The sequence below is a fragment of the Penaeus vannamei genome, chromosome 38 (genome assembly GCF_042767895.1).
Source record: "Penaeus vannamei isolate JL-2024 chromosome 38, ASM4276789v1, whole genome shotgun sequence".
NCBI classification, from domain to species: Eukaryota; Metazoa; Arthropoda; class Malacostraca; order Decapoda; family Penaeidae; genus Penaeus; species Penaeus vannamei.
The window spans coordinates 22,557,861-22,582,305 of NC_091586.1; the positions used below are offsets into that span (position 1 = coordinate 22,557,861).

The 24,445-nt window shown below is 38.4% G+C and overlaps 1 protein-coding gene across 1 annotated transcript in view; it reads left to right on the top strand.

The window, feature by feature from the left end:
• The window catches only part of LOC113816456 (putative leucine-rich repeat-containing protein DDB_G0290503), a 22,461-nt gene extending 5,220 nt beyond the window's left edge, over positions 1-17,241 (top strand). Inside the window, 9 exon segments of the mRNA XM_070116164.1 lie at positions 1,802-1,978; positions 4,276-4,456; positions 5,104-5,244; positions 5,909-6,034; positions 13,887-14,027; positions 14,500-14,625; positions 15,666-15,839; positions 16,291-16,498; positions 17,219-17,241. Coding sequence (XP_069972265.1) covers positions 1,802-1,978; positions 4,276-4,456; positions 5,104-5,244; positions 5,909-6,034; positions 13,887-14,027; positions 14,500-14,625; positions 15,666-15,839; positions 16,291-16,498; positions 17,219-17,241 — 1,297 coding nt within the window.
• The last annotated feature ends 7,204 nt before the right edge of the window (positions 17,242-24,445 follow it).

Genomic DNA, 24,445 nt, shown 5'->3' on the forward strand with positions numbered 1-24,445 from the left:
TATTTATTTCCCTTTTTATGTATTCATCTGTATCTATCTATATATATGTTTGCCCATTAACCTGTCTATACATCTGTCTAAATGTCTATCTATCTCTTTTTCTCTATCTCTATTATTATTAATTTGTCTCTCTATATATTTATCTATCTCCTAAAGATCTGTCTATCTCCTACAGATCTATCTATCTATCTCCTACAGATCTATCTATCTATCTGTATATATATCTGCTTGTCCATCAACCTGTCTGCATATGTGTCTAAATGTCTATCTATCTCTTGTTCTCTCTATCTCTATCATTATTAATTTGTCTCTCAATATATTTATCTATCTCCTAAAGATTTGACTATCTATCTCCTACAGATCTATCTATCTATCTATATATTTGCTTTTCCATTAACCTGTCTATATATCTGTCTAAATGTCTATCTATCTCTTTTTCTCTCTATCTTTATTATTATTGATTTGTCTCTCTATATATTTATCTATCTCTTAAAGATCTGTCTATCAATCTCCTACAGATCCATCTATCTATCTATCTATCTGCTTGTCCATCTACCTGTCTATATATCTGTCTAAATGTCTATCTAACTCTTTTTCTCTCTATCTATAATTATTATTTTGTCTCTATATATTTATCTATCTACTAAAGATCTGTCTATCTCCTACAGATCCATCTATCTATCTATATATCTCCTACAGATCTATGCATCTATCTATTCATCTATCTTCTACATATCTATATATCTATATATATCTATTTGCCAATTTATTTATCTGTTTGTTTGCCTACTCCCTCCTCTCTCCTCTCTCTCTTGCCCCCTTCCCTCCCTGTCTCCTTCTTCCACCCCTCTCTCTCTTCCCCCTTTTATCAACCTCTTCCTTTTCACTCCTCTCTCATCCCCCTGTTTCCCCTTTTAACTTCCTCGCTAACTCTTATTTCCTTCCCTCTCTTCTCTCTCTTCCTCCCTCTCCATCTATCATTCCTCCCTTCCTTGTAACCTCTCTCATTCTCTTACTTCCCTCTCTTTCTACTTTTACATCTTCCTTACCTCTCCTTCACACCTTCTCATTATCTTTCCTCTCATTCCTATACTACCCCTGTTTCCCCTCTTCTCTCCCTTCTCGTCCATCCTTCTTTCACACTCCTCCCTCTCTCTCTTCCATCCTTCTTTCACACTCCTCCTTCTCTCTCTTCCATCCTTCTTTCACCCTCCTCCCTCTCTCTCTTCCATCCTTCTTTCACCCTCCTCTCTCCCTTCCTTTTCTCTCTTCCACCTTTCTTTCACCCTCCTCCCTCTCTCTCTCACACCCCTTTCTTTAATCCTCTCCCTCTCACATGTCCTTTTCCCTCCTTTCTCTCCCTTCCCTCTCTCTTTCCCACCATTCTTTCACCCTCCTCCCTCTCACCTACCCCTTTCCCTCCTCTCTCTCTTCCACCCTTCTATCACTCTCCTCCCTCTCCCTTCCCCCCCTCTCTCTCCCGTCCTTCTCTCACCCTCCTCCCTCTCCCTTTTTTCTCTCTCCCATCTTTCATCCTCCTCCCTCTCCCGTCCTTCTCTCATCTACCTCTTTCCCTTCTTTCTTTCACCCTCCTCCCTCTCCCTTCCTTCTGTCACCCTCCTCCTCCCCCCTCTCTCTTTCCCTTCCTTCTCTCACCCTCCTCCCTCTCACCTACCCCTTTCCCTCCTTTCTTTCACCCTCCTCCCTCTCCCTTCCTTTTCTCTCTCCCCCCCCTTCTCTCACCCTCTCTCCCACCCTTCTCTCACCCTCCTCCCTCTCACCTCCTCCCTCTCCCTCCAAGGATCAACGAACTCCTCGAGGACTACGGCAGCACGAAGGTCGAGAAGGACAAGGAGATGAGGGAGTTCGACGACAAGATGAAGGAACTCCAGGCAGGATTCAGCGCCAACGAGAAACAGAGGATCCTGATGGAGATCTCGTCGGTGGCGCAGGATCTCAACACCAAGATTGACCAGAAGTGAGGCGAAGGGGGGGTTTAATAGGGGGAGGGGAAGGAGGGGGGGGAAATGGGGGGGAAGGAGGGGGGGTAGGGGGAAGTGGGGTGGAAGGAGGGTTGGAAGGAGGGGTGGGGGGAATGGGGTGGAAGGAGGGGTAGGGGTTAATAGAAGAGGGGGGTGGAGTGGAAATGGGGTAGAAGGAGGGGTGCGGGGGAATGGGGTGGGGGGGAAGGAGGAAGTGAGAGAAAGAGAGAGAGAGAGAGAGAGAGAGGAAGGGAGGTAGAGAAAGAGAGAGAGAGAGAGAGAAAGACAAAAAGAAGAAAAAGAGTACTTGTAAAATGTTTTCTATACACTTTTTTATTATCTTATAATCAATATGAATATTAGTAGCACTGTTATCATAATCATTGCCATCATCATGATTTGCATTATAGGTATTATTATTATTATTATAATTATTAGCATCATAATCATTATAATTATCATTATTATTATTATAATTATTATCGTTATTATTATTATTATTATTATTATTATTATTATTATTATTATTATTATTATTATTATTATTGCCATTCCTATTATTATTGCTCTCCTTATTATCATTGTTATTATTATTATTATCATCATTATTGTTATTATTATTATCATTATCAACACCATTATTATTATTATTATTATTATTATTACCACTACCACTACAACGCTAACTGGAACTACTACTACTACTACTGCTACTATTACTAATACTACTATTACTAATACTACTACTATTATTATTATTACCATTAGTATAACTATTTTTTCTTTCCTTGTTTTTTTCATTATTATTATTTCTATTATTTGCTGCTAATAATACTACAGATATTAAATAATGCTATATATAAATAAAAAAGTAAATAATTATGTGAATAGATAATTGAATATAAACACAAATAAATGGCGTAAGTAAAGAAATGCAGTAATAAATAATAAAATAATGATAGCAATAATTGATCATGTCTTCTAAGATTATAGTTAATATATATTTATTTCGATATATTTATTTCTCAAAACATATAATTACATACATATAATACGCATGATATTTTTATAATTATATCCTAAGCATAAATAATAAATTGTATTCATGTATATAATGATATACTTTTATAATAAAATGCTCAATTTGCTACGCGTAATTTTGTTTCAGTCTGATTTGATCTTATTTTCAAATAGATGATAATGCATTATTATCAAAACCTTGACCCCGTTTTTATAAGGATATTCTCCGCTTACATCCGGATTCTAGCGCCATTTTCGTGAGACCTAATGGATTTAAATGCAGTTTTCGTAAGATTATCCGGATTTCCGTGTCGTTTTCGTAAGGGTAATCCGATTTCAATGTCATTTTCACAAAGTTAATTCAATTTCAATGACGTTTTCGTGAGATTATTTGGATTTCCATGTCGTTTTCGTAAGGGTAATCCGATTTCGATGATGTTTTCGTGAGATTATTTGGATTTCCATGTCGTTTTCGTAAGGGTAATCCGATTCCAATGTCCCTTTAGTAAGATTGGTCGCTTTCGTAACCGTTATCGGGTTCTCAAAACAATTCCTTGTAGGCCTAAGAGTTCTAAGAGAAAAACCGGATTCCAACTTTTTCTTTCCAATATATCCGGGTTCTGACATCGTCTTTTTGATATGAAAGAAGGTTGATTCTAACAGGACCATGGCATCGATTTTAGACCTTATCGCCATACGGACGGAGTCGATTTATAAGATAATCAATATTCTAGAGTTACCTTTATATGAATATCTGGATTATGGCGCCGTTTTAGGTACCACTTCATATTTCTAACATCTTTGGACTAAATACGCTGGATTTTGGTCTGTTAGCGGATTCTGGCGTCGGTTTTTGGTAAGCGAAACCGAGATTTAAAGAAGTTTTTGTAAGTGTGCCCGGATTCTAGCGTCGTTTTTGTAAACATATCCGGATTCTAACATCGTTTTTTGTAAGTACATCCGGTTTCTATCGTTGGTTTTGAAAGGGATACCGGATTCTATCGTCGTTTTCGTAAGCAATTAGGAATTATAAGATCATTTTTGTAAGCAAATCCGGAATTTACCTTCGCTTCTGTAAGCAATACCAGATTCCAACATCGTTTTTTAAAAGCAAATCCGGATTCCAACATCGTTTTTGTAAGTATATCCGGATTCCAACATCATTTCTTTTTTAAGTACCGCAATTTTTTCCCTCGTTTTTGTAACCACCACCGAATTCCAGCGTCGTTTTCGCAAGCATATCCGGATTCTCACGCATATCTCCCAAATCCAGGGAAGCCAAACTCCGCGACGACACTGTAAACAAACTCACCGTCATCGAGAAAACATTAACGGAGGAAAACCGAAGGAGAGCCGCGAAGGAAAAGGAACTACAAGAAAGTGTGGATAAACAGATGAAGGAAGCGCAGATGAGAGAGAACGACGGGACGGCAGCGCTCAAGAAACATATGGAGGTAAGATGTGAATAGATTGATAAATGGATGGGAACAGATTAATAAATGGGGAGGAGATAGATGGCAGGGGAGAGAGAGAGAGAGAGAGAGAGAGAGAGAGAGAGAGAGAGAGAGAGAGAGAGAGAGAGAGAGAGAGAGAGAGAGAGAGAGAGAGAGAGAATGATAATAATAATAATAAATGATAACAAATCAACAACTACATCAACAATAACAACAATAACTCACGAATAATTCATATCACCCTCGCCCCAACCACCACCAAAAAACCACAACCCTCCTTCCCCCTACCTCCTTTCTCCTCCTCCTCCACCTTTACCACCACCACCACCACCACCATCATACCACCACCACCACAACCACCCCCACCCCCACCCCCACCCCCACCCCCACCACTACCACTACCTCTCCCTCAACCACCACCATCTTCCTCCCCCACCCCCATCCCCACCTCCACCTCCGCCACCACTACCTCTCCCTCCTCTCACCTTCACCTTCCTCCTCCTTCCTCCTTCCTCCCCTCCCCTCCCCTCCCCTCCCCTCCTCTCCCCTTCCCTCCCCTCCCACCACCCCTCCCCTCCCCTCCTCCCTCCTCCCTCCTTTCTCCTTTCCCCTCCCTCATTCTCTCTCTCTCTCTCCCTTCCTCCCAGCAACACGAAACTCAAGTCCGGAACAAACTCGGCGAGATGACCACCACCATCAACAACCTGGAAGCGGACGTCAAGCAGTATCAGCTGGAACAGGAGAAGGTCATGGCGGCGGAGATCACTCAGCGGCAGAACGAGAATAAAGTTGGTTTTTCGTGTTTTTTTTTTTTTGGGGGGGGGGTCGTTTATTTTATTTTCTTATTTCTTTATTTTGTTTTATTTTCATTTTTTGTTTTATTTTTCGTGTGTTTTTTGGTATTTATTTGTTTCTTTTTCAGTTTTTATTTTTATTTTTTGTATTTCATTATGTGTTATTTTATTTTATCAGTTTTTATTTTTTATTTTTTGTATTTCATTATGTGTTATTTTATTACTTTATAGTAATTCTTTGTTGTTTTTTTATGGTTATGTGTTATGTATTTTAATGAAGATAATGATAGTAAATTAGAGTGTTGAGTATTAAATAGCAGTAATGATTGTTCATGAATTAAAATATAAACAATGGGTTAATAGAGGGTTAAATATGGGTATGATCGTAAGAAAACCATGTGTAAATCAATGAATAAATGCATGGATAAAAATAGAAATGAAAAAATGCATAGATGACTTAGTAATTAGATAAAAAATGAATCAATATCTTCATAGATAAATACAAAGTAAATGATTCACATTAATAATAATTAAAAAAAGAAAAAAAAACAAAAATAAACAAAATTAGTTTATTTGTCAATTTATTTGTTTATAAACTGACCAATAAACAAACAGGTAAGTTAATGACCTAGATTAACGTAAGAATAAATTCCCTCAGATTCTAGAAGCCAAAATAGACGACCTCGAAGACAGACAAAGGCGGGGCTTAGCGTCCCTCCAATCAGCTGTTGGCGATGTGGCAGCCAATAAGAACACGGGGAGGAAGTCACCTGATTATGACGAGGTGGGTTGCCAGTTTGGATATTTTAGCTTTGTTTTTTTCAGGGTAATTGGATTAGTTTTATTTTCACATTCATTATTTTAGGGTTATTTTTGGCATTTGTTCTCTATTGCTATTATTGACTTATTATCATTATTATAATTTTATCGTTTATTTTTTGGCAAATATTAAGGATTTTAGGGATGTTATTTCAGGGTCATTTGAATTCCGTTTCTTCTCCTACTTTTGGGGGAAGGGTCACTCTGCTTATATTTTGCCAGTTTTTAGCTTCTCTTTGCATACGTCATCCAGTTAACTTGAGAAATAAAAAATCTAGTTACAAATTTGCTTGTTTTACGTAATAAGTATTTGACAATTTTTCAGTTGCTGGGAAAATGTTTATTTTCACCCTGTGATTTTGTTATTTACACCCTTTGGTTATTTTATCATCAGTTGATGATCATTTTCTTGATTTCACTAGGTCCATAAACAATATATATTCTATTTTCTAATGTTTGATATTCTCTAATATGAAACCCTAAATATAATCATGCTGTGATGTTTTTAAGCCTTCTTTAACTGAATTTAGATGGAAATCCAACTTTTTTTTCAGATATATACTGCAAATTAATAATTTAGATTAATATAAATTCCAAGTCCTTCACAATAAGTTCATCATTTCGTTTCCAGATACACAACAAACCAAAGAATTTACACTTTTTAAACAGCTATCATATAGAATCTTTAAAACTCATCAAAAATTATTTTATATGCAATTTAAGACATTAAACAACTTAGTTATGTAAAGCTACTTACACTAGCGTCAAAATTCCTAATATTCATTTTTTTTTTATCCTTTGGCATTGAACATTCTACAATTTAAATTCTCTTAATTTCCATCATCGAAAAATCTGTTGCTTGTAATCTAAGTTGTAACATCGAAAAATTATAAACCTACCCTCTAGCATCGAAAAAAAAACTATTATCTTTAACTTGTTTGATATCTAGCATCGAAAATTCTAGTATTTTTGAACTATATAGGCTATGTGGACATCAATTATTCATACTTCAATGAATAATCCGTTAAAATCGCAATAAATAAATAAATAGATAAATAAATAGATGAATGAATGGCTGAACAACAGATTAAAATCACCTACATCTGTCAAAACTGATGTAGTGAATAACGAAAGGATTTTATTTACGCCAGATGGATTTCGGAGCGTCAGATAGTCATCAGGTGAGACGCCTTTTACGAGTCAGCTGTGACACGACTCTGCGAATGATTAATTTGAATTTTTTTATCTCCTCTATCTGACGTAAAAGAAAATCTGGCTCTATAAAGAATTTGCTCTCTTTCTGTGGATTTTTTTTCTGTCTATATTGCTGGAGGAATTCCATTCTGATTCGCCCTGCTAAGACTGGGTGTTTTCGGTTTGCTAAGTCCAAGTCCGAGTCACTGACACAGACTCGAACGAAGCGAGAAATGCAGTTTCTTTGGATTTATTTTTCTATCATTCAGAAAGAGATATATGTATATATCTTAATTTAAATAACTAGACAATATACATCGGCTCAAAAATGTTCATATAACAACTCTCGTATGTTTTTTTTTAGCAGTTTTGTTTTTTAAACTTATTAACACATATTGCACATATGAAAGAACAGTTCATATGTGATTTCTTTCTAGAAATTTTCGCTTTTTCATCCATCCTGCATGACAACAACCATGATTTTGCTTTATATTTAGACGTGAATTTTACTACTTCTTTTGGTAATAAATTTGGCTCAGGGACATGCCATGAATTACGAATATTTATGCCTAATGAATTTTCTCTGCCTGTAAAGTATTTTTTACAGCATTTCTACAATGATATTATGTCCTTTTTCGTGCTTGAGATACGTTTTTTTTTTTTTTTTTTTTTTTTTTTTTTTTTTTTTTTTTTTTGAGGAAGCAATATTACCTGATAACAATCTTTTGAACATGAACTAAGAAAAATATCATTCGGTCAGTATTAACAATGGCCATTTTGTTTTAGTCTCTCGCGGGTGACAATCGAGGAACATCGGGGTCGTATGAGGTAGGCCTAGCTTCGATTATTTATGCATTTTCTCTGCTCATTTCCCATCTATTTTGCACAGGCATTGCGCTTTTTCGGTTTAGAAATGGCATGGGTTAAGATAAAGGGGAATTGCAGAGACCAAGGAAGAAGAAGGAAAAAATAAAACTCAATGACCCAATGAATCGAGGGGGACTCGTTGCGGGCGAAGTGAGATCTCCCTTGTTATCAACGGTTCTAAGCCGATATTTCGGTTTAAGGCGGGAGGTCGCTTAGGACCTGTTCAGCGCCCAAGCGGATTCCTAGGATCTGGGCGAAGTGAGATCTCCCTTGCCAATAACGGTTCCAAGCCGATATTTCGGTTTAAGGCGGGAGGTCGCTCAGGACCTATCCAGCGTCCAAGCGGATTCCTAGGATCTGGGCGACGTGAGATCTCCCTTGTTATCAACGGTTCCAAGCCGATATTTCGGTTTAAGGCGGGAGGTCGCTCAGGACCTATCCAGCGTCCAAGCGGATTCCTAGGATCTGGGTACGGCAGCGATACCTTGTAAATGTCATCAAGGAAAGACATGAAAAAGAATAGAGAAAACGGAAAATAAAAGAGAATGATGTAATTTTTTTTTTTTTTTCTATTTGTTTTATATATTGATATTCATAGATGTGGTTTAAAGAGTCATTTCGTTTAAGCTTTGTGCTTTTTTGTACATTGCTGGCTTAAATAAATAGATAAATGAATGGCTGAACAACACATGAGTACTGTGTACGCTTTATGAATATTGAAATATTTACGTTCTATATGATTTTGCGATCACCTTTTGGCATAAATTCACTGTCGTTATTTTTGTGTACTCCAGTTTGATTAATCTGCTTAATTTGGCCTGTTTCCTTTGATACGATGATTCGTGTATATATATATATATATATATATATATATATATATATATATATATATATGTGTGTGTGTGTGTGTGTGTGTGTGTGTGTGTGTGTGTGTGTGTGTGTGTATCGATATTTCTATATTTGATTGAACAACTGTACCTAACCTGAAAAAAATGGATGCTTCTCTGCGCACTCTGCATTTTTTCCTCATAATTCTTGTAATTATTGTTATATTCCATCAAGGAAATACAAACAAAGAATATATTAGTCACATAATTTGATTGACAATAGTATTTTCCATTGAAAGTGATTATGATTAATGATATCGATGTTAACTTTATCATTCGGTTGGTAATAACAATCAGCTGTTTTTTCTAGCCTCGCACGAGCGCTATTCGGGGAGCATCAGCTGAGTCCGTGGCGGAGGTAGGCCTATTTTATATATTAGAAATCTCTCTGTATATATATATTTTTTTGGGGGGCTATTTCTGCACCGCTTATTCCCATTTTTCTAAGGAAGTGAGAATAAAGAGAAGGATAAAAGGGACAAGAGAGGGAAGGTGTGGGCTTATTTCTGCACCGCTTATTCCCATTATTGTAAGGAAGTTAGAATAAAGAGAAGGAGAAGAGGGACAAGAGAGGGAAGGTGTGGGCGTGAGCGTGGGCGTACCGAGGGGGAAGATGATATACAAAATCGCTTGATCCATTCAGTCAAAAAAATCCATTGTAAAAGATCACTGCGAAGGGAATGATGCAATTGAATGCAATTCCCGACTTGTTTATTTATTTATTTTCGTAGATGTGGCTTCCATTGTCCTTTAATTTAGGCTTTGTTCATATCTCGCTTAATTAAGATGATATACACAGTGGAAAATGTCTACGGTCTTTTTCCACCCTTTTTGCAATTAGTTTTGGGCGTGAAGTCATTGTAATTATTGTCGTGTGTTTCAATTTTATGGTAATTTTCAGCTTAATGACACGTGTTTAATTTCATATATTAATTCGTGTATTTTTATACTCATGAATATATTTTATATCAATATGCTCTCTTTCATTAAGGAAATGCAAATACAAGGGATACATTACTCATATGATTTGATTAATGAACGTCTATTCTCTTTGGAAATGATTATGATTGATTATATCGATGTCAGCGGTATCGTTCGGTTGATCATAACAAACAGCTGTTTTTTTCTAGCCTCGCTCAAGCGCTTTTCGGGGAACATCAGCTGATACCAAGGCGGAGGTAGGCCTATATTTTATTTAAGAAATCTATTTTATCCCTTTTTTTTATTTTTTACTATTTCTGTACTTCTTATCTCCGCAATTTTAAGAAAGTGGAATTAAAGAGAAGGATAAAAAGGATAAGAGAGGGAAGGCGTGAGGGGGGGGGGGGATGAAATGATGTAAAAATCACATGATCAGATAAAAGATCTTTGTGATAAGGTATAAAGATCAAGGTGAAATTATTGTAGATAAAGACTGAAAAGGATTATTTATTCTAAATTGACACCCTTTCTATATGAAGTTATTCGGCAGATAAGGATAAAAAGAAGTTTTAGGTCTGTATCTCCCTCCGCCCAAATAGAAATAATTATGTACGTTTTTTTTTTTTTTTTTTTTTTTGGGGGGGGGCGTGTCTATATATCCATAGCAGTCTATTTATCAGTCAGTCAATCTAGCTATCTACCTGTCAGTTTTCCTGTCAATTAATCAATCAGTCTATTTTTCTATTTGTATTGAAATGATAGAAAGGAAGAACGTCTTTCAAGGTTATTCTCTATATATTTTTGTTTATTAAATATTTATTTATATTTTACTAATAATCGTAGATGTGGTTTGGTGTGTTATATTTTTATCGTTGAGCTTTGTGCGTATTTATTGCTTTATCAGCTTTATTAATTTGATATAAAAAGAGCAGACTTTCCTAAATGGATATAAAGAGACTCGCTCATTTTCCATTAGTTTTATGTATAAAATGCCTGTATATGTATATGTATAAAAAATTATGTTTTTTTTTTTGTGTGTGTGTGTGTGTGTTAGTTTGTTTGTGTGTGTGTGTGTGTTAGTTTATGTGTTAGTTTGTGTGTGTGTGTGTGTGTGTGTGTGTGTGTGTGTGTGTGTGTGTGTGTGTGTGTGTGTGTGTGTGTGTGTGTGTGTGTGTGTGTGTGTGTGTGTGTGTGCGTTTGTGTGTTTGTGTGTTTTTGTGTGTGTATTGTTTATTCACTGTCCACAATTCTGACTAATGTATATTTCATAGTGCAAGAACAGAAGAAAATAGGTTTTTATTCACATCGAATGCCTTTCAATGGTACCAATACCAACAATTAATCATGTTGATATAAAGCAACAGGCTGTATTGCAACAATTAACTAATCAGATCTTCGCCACTGTGATTAGAAATTCCAATCTATTTCTCTATTTCTATTACTTTCAGATTAGGAATTCGATGTTCAGCTAATACCGAACTCTCGGACAAATTATCGCCATTTGTGATTTGATATTCAATTCTATTTCTCTATTTCTCTCAGATTAGAAGTTCAATCTCCATTTAATACCGATACCTGGTATTGCTTACGAGACGAAGCTAACTTTACGTACTACGACATTGCATAGTTGGAGAATGCTTAATTACCTTTTTATTAATATATTTTTTTTCTCCGTGAAAAGGAATAAAGAGAAATGAAAATCATAATCATAAGCCAATTTTCATTCTTTTATTGGGTGTTTGTTTTTTTCATTTTCTTTCGTCTTTATTATGGTAGTGAAACGTAAGTAGAGCGAATGAGAATGAGAGTAATAAATGCGAATGTTACTCTTCATTGATATAAAAATGACATCTTGCTCCTTGCTTCCTGCATGCCTTAAAAAGCGAATACATTATAAACATTTTTCCATCTCGCAATTGACCACTGTTATTTTTTCTTTAATTTTGCAAAAAGAAATGAGAAACTGACATATTTGTTGTTGACGGTTGCCGATTAGCCAAGAACATTCAATAATATTACAAAAATCTAAATTCGGGAACGTAAATTAATATATTATTCAGTAATAAGCCTTTTTAATTATGATAAACAAGGATATACATTCTAAAGAATAATGATTTCACTCTACTTGTTTATTCAAGAATTCGAATTCAGGCAGTCAGCGCGGTTATACGCCGAGACTGCAAGAGGTAAGATGCGGTTCAGTTACATTTTTCTGAAGTGGATTCAGCTTTTCCGCTTTGCTTCTTTTGATTTGCGGTTTGACTGTATGGAAATTCAAGGCGAGATGCAAGCTTACGGTGTGTATATATATGTATATACATATGTATATGTATGTGTATGTATGTGTATAGTACATACATGCATACTTGAATATATATAAACTCGTGTTTGTGTGTGTATATATATATATATATATATATATATATATATATATATATATATATATATAATATATGTATGTATGTATATAGTATGTTTCCATGTGTTTTATGATGCTTTGAGGTTGTCATCGAATTTCTTTTTGTCGTTATGCAAAACGGTTACCGAGTTTAAACTGAATCTGTGTTGGATGAGATAAAATTTTGGTTTTCGCTATCCGCTGAAACACATTTCGACATCTTCCAGAGCCATGTTGAAGAAACATTTATTATTCTCTCGACATGAAGGGTAAGTGAATTTAAACGAATTCTAAAAATCATCAGTTCCTCCATATTTACATCGATCCCGTTTTCTTTTTTTTCATTCCGTTTTCTTTCTCATATAGGACAGACTTTGCCATTTCGTATGTTTAAGATTATTGTTCCAGCTTCGAGGAGGCACGCGTGTATGTTTACTTATTTTCATTCTTTTATTAACATTTTCTTATCGACGTTTTTTACATTTAACATATCATCCGTCATTCTTTTCTATCTATCTTCCTATTTATTCATCTACATTTATCCCCTTATTGGTCTATCTTATCTACATTTCACTTGTATGTTTATCCACTTATCCATTTCATTATTTTTTCTGTACATCAGTTTATCCATCTATCCGCTCAATTCTCTTAATTCCTGTATATCCATCTACTCAGCTATCAATCAGCCTTGAACACAGTTACAAACACAGGATCGTGTAAACAGATTAAAAAGAAAGAAAGAGAAGAAGAAGAAGAAGAAGAAAGATAAACGACACGATATTTCGTTTTTCTTTTCTTTGACGAGTTCGAAACATTTCGTTCTCCTTATCATGTTTATCTTTTATTTGTCTATATCCATCGATAGATTAATTCCATCCTTCTGTATCCATTTATCCATCCGTTTGAATTCTATCCATCCGCTTATCCTTCCGTATTCATTTATCCATTTCCCAACTATTCCTCCTCCTTCTCCCTTTATATTAATCCATCCATTCACCCTCTGTATCCATCTATCCACCTACCCCCCCCCCCTCCCATCACTATCCATTCCTCCATACACTAACCGACCTCTCTAACACGACTTCTTCCCTCCTTCTCTCCCTCCCATCTTCCGCCAACGCCCCTCCGCCCTCACGCCCCTCCCACCTCCCTCCTTTCTTCCGTCCATCTCCCTCCCCCATCCCATCCCATCTCACCTCCCTCCTATCCCTCCCACCCCTCCTCCCTCCCTCTCATCTCCCATCTCCCTCCCTCCATCTTATCCCTCCCACCCCTCCTCCCTCCCTCTCATCTCCCACCTCCCTCCCTCCAATTCTATCCCTCCCACACCCCTCCACCCACCCTTTCACCTCCCTCCTATACCTCCCACCCCTCCCACCTCCTCCCTCCCACCGATCCCTCCCAACCCCCTTCCCACCTATCCCTCCCACCTCCCTCCCAACCTTCCCACCAACCCACCTCCCTCCTATCCCTCCCAACCTCCCTCCCTCCTTCCCTCCCAACCCACCCCTCCTATCCCTCCCATCCCTCCTATCCCTCCCGCCCCTCAGATCCAGCGCCTCCAGAGCGAGAACGCCGACGGGATCCGCGAGCAGGTGGCCAAGGACGTGGCGCGGATCGAGGGCCGGCTGGGCACCGTGGAGACGAAGGTGCAGCAGCAGGAGAAGAGGATGGATAACAAGCTGCAGTCGGTGAGTGGAGGGGGTGAGGGGGGATGGGGGGGTGGAGGGGTGAGGGGGAGGGGAAGGGAGAGGGGTGAGGGGGAGGGGAAGGGAGAGGGGTGAGGGGGAGGGGAAGGGAGGGGGGTGAGTGTGTGTGGGAGGGTGCGTGTGTGCGTTTGTGTGTGTGTGTGGGTGTGGGTGCGTTTGTGTGTGCGTGCGTGTGTATGTGTGTGTATGTGAGTGGGTGTTTGTTTGTTTGTTTGTGTGCATGGTTTTGTGGGTGGGAATGAATACAATGGGCGCTTACATGCAGAATTATATATATATATATATATATATATATATATATATATATATATATATATATATATATATATATATACATATACACATACACACACACATATATATATATATATATATATATATATATATATATATATATATATATATATATATTTATTCCTACTCAACATCCTTCTCCCCTCCCCCCCTCCCCCAGGCCAAGGCGCAAGACAAGGAAGCCAACTCCATCATGGGAGACAAGATGCAGCAGCAGATCGACAACGTCATCTTCAGCCAGGAGCGTCTCAAGAAGCAGGTGGACTCCTTGCAGAACAAAGTGCAGGTAAGTTGGGGAGGAGTGTGGGCAGATGGGTAATAAAATGGGAGAGTAGAAAATGATGAAAAGGATAATTAAGAAAATGGGAGCTAGATCTGTCTTTCTCTTTCTCTTTCTTTATCTTTATCTTTCCATTTCCCTTTCTTTCTCTCCAAGTATCCCCCCCATCAAATCCTACTTCCTCCTCCTTTTCTTCAAATTAACCCTCATCTTTCTCTTTGATTTCAGCTGTCTCTCCCTCTATTTTTTATGCAAATTAACCTTCGTCTTCCTTTTCAGTTTAAGCCTTTTCTTCCTTTCCCTTTTCTTCAAACTAACCTCTCTCTTCCTCTTCAAATTAAGTGTCTTCTTTTTCTCCCTCTTCATATTAATCCTCCTCCTCCTCCTATTCTTCTAACTGATCTTCCTCTTCCTCTTCAAATTAATCCTTCTCTCCCATCTCTTCTTACCATTAACTCTCTTCTCCCTATCCCTCTTTCTCTTCGAATTAATCCTCCTCTTCCTCTTCTTCAGATATACCTTCTTCTCCCTCTCCCTCTTCCATTGAACCCTTCTCTTCCTCTTCCTTTTCTGCAAACTAACCCTCCTCTTCTTTAGATTAACCCTCTTCTTCAAATTATCGCTCATTTTTTCCCTTCAAACTGACCCTCCTCTTTCTCTTTAAATTAAAACTCCTCTTCCTCTTCAAATTGAACTTCTCTTTCTTTTCAACCTAACCCTCCTCTTCCTCTTCCTTAGATTAACCTTCGTCCTCCTCTTACTCTTCAAATTAACCCTCCTCTTTCTCTTTTTCTTCCCTTTCAAATTGACCCTCCTCTTCCTCTTCAAATTAACCCTCCTTTTTTTTTCCTTTTTTTCAAATCCACCCTCCTCTCCTTCTCCCTCCCCACACTAACCTCCTCCTCCTCCTCTTCCTCTCCTTCCCCTCCTCCCCTTCCTCCCTCTTCTTCTTCACACTAATCTCCTCCCCTTCTTCTCCTCCTCCCCCTTCTCCCTCCTTTCCCTCCCCACACTAACCTCCACCCCCTCCTCTCCCTCCTCCCCAGGACACCCCCAGGAGCGTGGCGAACCTCAAGGAGGAGATGGAGGACATGGAGCAGCGTCTGAGCAAGAAAGTGGACCAGGAGAGGAAGGAGCGAATGGACGACGTGGCTGAACTGCGCTCGGATATCGATAAGATCGTTGGGAGGAACGAGAGCGTGGGAACCGTGCCGAGCTTGGTGGGTGTCGGGGTGTCGGGTGGGTGGGTTAGGGTGGGTGTCGGGGTGTCGGGTGGGTGGGTTAGGGTGGGTGTCGGGGTTGTCGGGTTGGTGGGTTAGGGTGGGTCGGGATGTCGGGTTACTGTTCTTAGTGTGGGTCGTTTTTGTTGTTAATATTATTACCTCTGGCAAGGTGTCCTTTTCTTTTTTGATATTTGTTATTATTGTTGTTGTTATTCTTATTATTGTTTTTGTTGTTATTCTTATTATTGTTTTTGTTGTTATATATATTTTTTAATCAGGAGAAAACACATCTATTTACAAATTTACACACATACCACAACCCCCTTCACCCACCCCCAATCCCCCAACCCTCTCACCCTAACCCCCCCTCCTCCTCCTCTTCCACCCCCAACCCCCAACCCTCTCACCCTAACCCCCCCCCCCCCCTCCTCCTCTTCCACCCCCACAGGCTCGCCTCAACCAAGACGTGGACGAGACGCAGACGGGGATGAAGAAGCTGGCGGAGGCTGTGCACGTCGTCAAGGGCTTCCTGTCCGACAAGATCAAGGAAGAGAAGAAGACGAGGGTGCAGGAGGACTCGCTCCTGAAGAAGGACGTGGAGCGACTCAACACGAAGTACTCGGAGTTGAGCGATAAGATCAGGAGTAGTGCTTAAGGTTCGAGGGGTGGGGGTGGGTGGGGTGGTAGGGGGTGGGGAGCGTGAAGGAAGGAAGGAAGGAAGGAAGGTAGGAATGGTGATGGTGATGATGATATCGTGGAAGGAAGGAGGAAGGAATGATGATGATGATGATGATGGAAGGGACGTAAAAGAAAGGAAGAAGGAAAGAATGGTGATGGTGATGATGATGTCGTGGAAGGAAGAAGGAAGGAATGATGATGATGATATCGTGGAAGGGACGTAAAAGAAAAAGAGAAAAAAATAATATTTGGAAAGGGCGTAAAAGAAAGGAAGAAGGAAAGAATGATGATGATAATATTGTGGAAGAGACGTAAAGGAAAGGGAGGAAATAATGAGGATGAGGATGGTCATGATATGATTTGTCTATCTATGTACGAATATGATCTGTTCTGTTTTCGTTTCGTGTTGAGTATTTTTTTTTTTTTTTTTTTGCGTTGTTTATTTATTTGATCGTATGTTTATTTCTGTCAGCTAGATTTACCATCACGTTGTTTTTCTTTTCTTTTCTTTTCTTTTTACGATGCATCTAATTCATCATTATCAACTGTTACCGAGGATCTTCAGTTTATTTGATTTTTTTATCGGTTTCAACTTCATTGTGTTTACTGTTGCTGCCCAGGTTTATTTTATTACTTCTTTTCGCTACTTCGATTACAGCTTCTCCGACTGCCACTACTATTTTTTGTATTTATTTCAGTTGTCCCTGTAATTATCCAGTGATTTTGTTTGTTTCGTTATTGTCACTTAGAAAATTACCCCTGTTATGTATACAGACACAGAAAATTATCCCTGTTATTTAAACAGACACAGAAAATTATCCCTGTTATATATACAGGCACAGAGAAAATTATCCCTGTTATATATACATACACAGAAAATTATCCCTGTTATATATATATATAGAGAGAGAGAGACTGACCAAGTGTCAATAAGGTAATATATATGATTTATAGAGAAAATATCACTTCAAAATAAATGTATTAAAAAGTCACTTAGAAAATTAGCCCTGTTGTATAGATATAGACTGACTATGTGTCAGTAAGGTAGTATATGTGATTTATAGAGAAAATATCACATCAAAAGAAAATGTATTAGAGTATTTTATATAGTTCATTACTGTTGGTTGTTTTTGACAATATAAGGTTCATTATGAATGGAACTTGGGTACGATTTTCGATCTTAAGGTCGCTCCTTGAGTTATGTAGTCTTAGAAGAAGGATATATGATGATGACATTATTTTCATCACTAAGAATAAATTTTGCAGTTTGTTGCACTTTTTTAAAGATATGACATGAAGTTGTGGAGAGAAAAATCCTGGCACCTGTTTGGTTTCGAATTTGTGTGATTACGCTCTTTTTTCTGAATTAAATTTCTTGATAAATGTGTGTGGAAATAACTGCATAATTAGGTTTATGAAAAAATGATAAATCTACGAATATGTACTGTATATAAACATGCAAACACACGCATACATACATACATGTTTTTTTTTTTTTTTATCTATTTATGTATACAGTCACACAAAACAAAACACACAGATACCCATATATATGTGATAAAACAGAAAAAATAGAAACAAAATATCCCAAACAAGAATCTGTGATAGTCCACGTTCAACGCACAACAGATATAGAAAATGGGTAAGCTTTTTTCTGCTGGCTACGAAATAAGCTGATTACCTATCATGTATATTCTTGCTACCTGTTCTCTTTTTCTTTGTACTTACTATCGTTTGTATTGTGTTTTATGTTTACCAGTACGAAACATGAACGTGAAGTGACGTCAGTATGTGATTTAGATAATCAAATAAAGATGAAAAGTGGACATTCTCTGCTTCTAGACCTTGATGCTGGCCACGATCGTCTGTGGTCTTTGATGTTTACTCACACACACACACACATACATGCATACATACATACATACATTCATACACACACACACACACACACATACACACACACACACACACATACACACACACATACACACACTCACACTCACACTCACACTCACACTCACACTCACACTCACACTCACACTCACACTCACACACACACACACACACACACACACATACACACATACACACATATATGTATAAATATGTTCTTTTCATTATCTTTTCTAAACTTTTACGGGACGCAAAAATCCGTTATGACTCCTTTGCCGCTCCTGAACACCATCGACCATTACTTGATGGTAATGACGATTTACTTGAGAAATTTATGTCCCAAAAGGTTAGCTATCATTATTATATTATTATATTAGTTATTAATTATCATTATTATATTATTATATTAGTTATTAATTATCATTATTATATTATTATATTATTATATTAGTTATCCTATCAGCTGTAAAGACTTTCCGAGGACTACAGGGAGCTGGTCCTTCACGTTCAAGTAGTAACTGACGCTAAAGGTATATTATTATTGTTGTTATCTGGATTATTATCATTATTACTTTTACTGTTGTTGTTATTAGTATTATCATTTTTGTTATTATAATTATTATTATTGTTATTATCATTATTATTATTACCATTATTATTGCTATTATTATTACCATTATTATAATTATCATTAGTAGTAGTTGTAGTAGTAAGAGCATTGTTATAATTATCATTATTGTTATCATTATTATTGTAACATTTATTATTATCATTATCATTTTTATCATCATTTTTACCATTAAAAGTATTTTCTTATATTATAAATGCAGTTGTTGTCATTATCATTATTGCCATCATCAATAATATTATCAGTCTCACTAATATGATTGATATTGTCATTATTTATACTAACTGTCATTATAATTGTTATATTCATTATTCTTATTGTTATTATTAATATTATTATTAACATTGTGGCTATTATTATTCAAAACATATATTAGATATAGGTATTAAATGTCAGCTGTTTAAAGAAAAAGAAGAAAAAAACGAGAAAAAGAAAGAAACAAAAAAAAAAAAGAAAGAAAAAGAGAAAGAAAGCAACACAAAAGGAAAAGAAAGAAAGAAAAAGAAAGCAACAAAAGGTTAAGAAAAAGAAACAAAAAGAGAAAAGGCAACAACAAAGGAAAAAGAGGAAAAGAAAAAGAAAGTAACAAAAAGATAAGAAAAAAAAAAGAGAAAAAGAACGAAAAAAGCGAAAGAAAAAAATCTCTGATTACTCCAGAATCATTACGGTTGCCAGTTATATATTTTTAATACACTATAGTACTCCCTAAAAGTTGTATGTTTTCTTTTTATGATCAAACTAAAAATAAGTCAGGAGTGCAATTTAGTTTAAGGTTTAGAGCAGTTTACTGTCCTTATAGACTAGCAAGAGGGGAAAGAAAATATGTAATAATGATAAAACATAATAATCATAAATAAAAATTTGCAAATTACGGTGATATTAATACACCAGAGGTATTGCGTATTCCACGAGAGCCTTTCATTTTTATGAATATATACACAGAAAGTTAGGTTTACAGGGTAATAAAAGATTATCCAAAAAGCTGGCCATTTTTTGTACATACAGTCCTGAAACATCATAAAACGAGGCCGCATAACGAACATAATAAATTTGAGCAAAGGTTTTTTAAAGCACTTACAACGCATAAATACCCTTCACTTGATCTAACTCCCTTACCTAAACCACCATAACCCTTTCCCTCGTTAACCCTCTTACCCATTTTCAACTTTCCAACATTAGATAGTTGACGCATAGCAACTATCACCTGACATCACATTTTACTATACCTTCCTATATGACCTAAAATAAATAAATGTGCTATATGACCTTAGATGTCTAGCACATTTATTTGTCTTTTAACCATTAACCATTAACCAGTTCAATCGATTAGAGTTGCCAGCACAGTACACAGTCGACACACGAAATATACATACACAATACAGCACAGTACGGTTCACGACACAGTGTGCAGTATACAGTACAGTATGTGTGAATGTATGAATGAGAACGAATATCTTCACAATACAAGAGATGTATTTGATCGGTTTCGAATATGTCTTCGTCAGATATACATGTATTTAAGACGGAGATATAACCGAAACCGGTAAAATACATCTCTTGTATTGTGAAGATATTCGTTCTCATTCATACCTTTTCTACATTTGTCAACATGAATACGGTTCACGGTACAGCACCTTTAAAGTACAGTGTACTACAGGACAATAAACATTACATGAAACACTCAGCAGACAATCAAATAGACAAAACAGCAAAGATTTAATATCATTGAAAAAAAAGATTCTTAAAATTTCTCAAAGATTTGATATCATTGAAAAAAAACTCTGATTCCTAAAATTTCTCAACATCTCTAATATGTGATTCCTATGTCATTAAAAAAGCAATTTGCAGTTACATTTCGTTAAAGTTATTGGCAGAACGTAGTGCAAGAATATAGTACTATTAAGTATATATTTGTAATATTCACTCAGATTCTAAAAGTGTAGAATCATCTGTCTCTTGTGAATCATCTTAGTGAGAGGAGAAACAATCTTAATAATACAAAGGAGAAGGTTGTGAATAATGATGGAAATGGCATACTGAATAACAAAGATGGTAATGACAAAAATATTAAAGCATGTTTGTGACAATTTTAGTATTCATTATAATATAAACATGTGCATATCCATACATATATGCATACAGATATACATACATGTATATATATGTGTGTGTGTGTGTGTCTATCTGTATCTATCTATCTATGTATCTTTATATATACTAACACACATTAGCTTTGATAAACTTAAATATAATGTGCGAAGTGAAAAAGAAGAAACTTTTACCAGAGTATGTCATGGTTTGTTAATTTACCCATTTCTTCAACGTCAAGAGTCAGGTACCATTTTACAAAATTGATTTGATGATGATGGAAATGCGAGATATAATGTTTGTATCTTATGTTTGCCATGATAATCGAAAAGGGTGATCAAGTCAGATTTGTTAACACGAAGCGATAATGGAAAGGAAATTCACGTTTACAGAATCAGAAAATGTCAGGCATTTTGAATTTGTCAGACACGTCACTGTTCAGCCTTATGGTCGTGATTTTCCTCAGCCCAGCTTCCTCTAGCTCAGCCATCTCGTCTTTCTCATTTCCCTCAATCACTTCTTCTATCACATCCTCCTCCATTTCCTTCGTCTCTTTCGTCTCTTCTCCCTCTTCCTCGATCTCTAGAGCCGTCATCTGCCTCTTCTTCCTACCTTCTTCTACGTTCCACATTCTTCCTTCTCTTTTAGCCTCTTCCTCTTTCTCTTCCTTCCCCTCCTTCTTCCTCGCCTTCCTAATGAAGGTCGTCGTGAAGGTCGTCTGGACCTTGAACACATCCAGGGTCATCCTCGACAGCTGGTTATGGAGCCTCGTCCAGCTGGTGTTCGTCTCGACCGTGGCCACCAAGTCCACGTCCCGAAGGAGCCCCCGGCAACGAGAGGTCAAGCGCTCGAGGGCCAGCGTGAGGAGGGCGAGGGCGGCCAGGGCGATGAGGGCGAGGAAGGCGGTCATGAGGTTGTTGAGGGTGAAGGCTTGGAGGCTCTTCTGGGCGTCGCAGCTGCTGGGTCGAGGACGCCACCGCCGCCAGTGCCGCTGGAAGATCCCCGTGTCACGCAGACGCAACAGACTGCAAGGACAAAGATGGGGAATTGCAAGGACAAAGGACGATAAAAGACAGACGGTTAGACTGCAAGGACAAAGAAGGGGAAAAGACAGACGGTTAGACTGCAAGGACAAAGAAGGGGAAAGAACGGAAGGTTGTGAGGTTATAAACGGTATGAAAGATGGAGAGTTGAGGGCATGCGGAAGATCGTAGCACTATTGTTAATCGAGATCTTGAAACGAAACCAACAAAATCTACCATTAATGAGCTCCCATCGTCACTCTACAACATACAACACCATTAACATTCTCTCTTCATCATCCTACAACAACGTCAACAACAACAACAAAACTTACTGATACGTGAAGATCCGACGCAAGGGCGACCCCTTCCGCACAGCGAAGGTCGTGGCAATGGTCATGTACTTCGTCGGGAGGACCATGAGGTCGCAGTCGTGGGCGTACTTGAACTGGAACTTTTTGCCGTACATGAGGTGCACGTAACGACCCGCCAGCACGCGTCTGATTCCTTCGTCGTCGGAGCGCACGAGAGAGGCGTACTTGGGCTCGACCATGTCACGCCACACGTCTCGGTACAGGCCGTCGGGGGCGAGCTGGGGGCGAGATGGGGGGAAGGGGAGGGGGGAGGGGGGGTCATGGTGGGGGTTTTGTTGGTGTTAGTTTTTTTTTTTATCACTATTATTTTGTAAGTGTGTATGATTTATTATTACTATTATTATTATTATCATTATTATTATCATATCCAAACCAGAATCCTATATCCCTAAATTCAAAAACCATCGAAACCTCAACCCTAAACCTCACGCTCTAAGCTCCCAACCCCCCAAAACCTCACACCCTAACCCTCCCAACCCCCCAAAACCTCACACCCTAACCCTCCCAACCCCCCAAAACCTCACACCCTAACCCTCCCAACCCCCCAAAACCTCACACCCTAACCCTCCCAACCCCCCAAAACCTCACACCCTAACCCTCCCAACCCCACAAAACCTCACACCCTAACCCTCCCAACCCCCCAAAACCTCACACCCTAACCCTCCCAACCCCCCAAAACCTCACACCCTAACCCTCCCAACCCCACAAAACCTCACACCCTAATCCCCAACCCCCCCAAAACCTCACACCCTAACCCTCCCAACCCCCCAAAACCTCACACCCTAATCCCCAACCCCCCAACCCCCCAAAACATCCCACCTTGAAGCTGCCCTCGACGGAGATCCCCTTAACGAAGCCGAAGTCGTACTCGTCCCTCTTCTCGTAGAGCTCCTGCAGGGTGCTGAAGGGGTGGCTGTAGGAGGTCACGGCCAAGTGGGAGATGATGAAGCACGTGTAGAAGGCGTAGAGGAGCATCGTGTTGAGGTAGATGGTGACGAAGGCGATGCGGGAGGAGCCGCTGGTGAGCTGGAGGGAGGTGCCTGGGTGGGTGGAGGAGGAGGAGGATAAGGGGTGGAGGAAGTACCAAAGGGAACGCACAAAAAAGTTCAAGACATATATATCTCTCACTCTCATTCCTTTTATATTTCCTTCTCCGTCTCTTTCTCTCTCTCTGTCCGTCTCTCTCTCTCTCTCTCTCTCTGTCTGCCTCTCTCTCTCTCTCTCTCTCTCTCTCTCTTTCTCTCTCTCTCTCTCTCTCTCTCTCTCTCTCTCTCTCTCTCTCTCTCTCTCTCTCTCTCTCTCTCTCTCTATTGTTGGAGAAACCTGTTGGAAAGAAGGATGTTCGGGTTTATTGGGAAGGGGAGATGTGGTTATTGGGGTCGAGGATTTTATTTTGAGGTCTGAAGAAGGGAAAGATGGGGTGGCGTATGAAACGTAACAGCAACTCAACAAAAACAAACATGCAAATTACTTACACACACATACACACAAAATCCTTACACAAAAATTGTTTACGCACATACATAAAAGAACATTCACCCTACACACCCACACACAAACCCCCAAAACCCCAAAAACTCACTCTGCGCGCACAGCGATCCGAAGACCAGAAGAAAAGCATCTCCCACCGAAATAGTTTCCCCTTCAAACGGCGATTTCCCCGTCGCATAGAAAACGAAGGACGAGACCAAGAGCGTGAGGCCGACGACCAACCACACTTGCCATTGAAACTCTCGCGTGAAACTTGTCCACGCTGATTGGTGGTTGTCGGGCCGGCGGAGAACGAGGTGGTAGCTGAGAAGGAGTGATAAAGATGATAGATTATGGGAAAATATGAAGGCAATATATGAAATCGTAGCTGAGAGAGAATGTGATAAGGATGGAAAATCATATGAAGAGACGAAGACAAGATTTGAATCT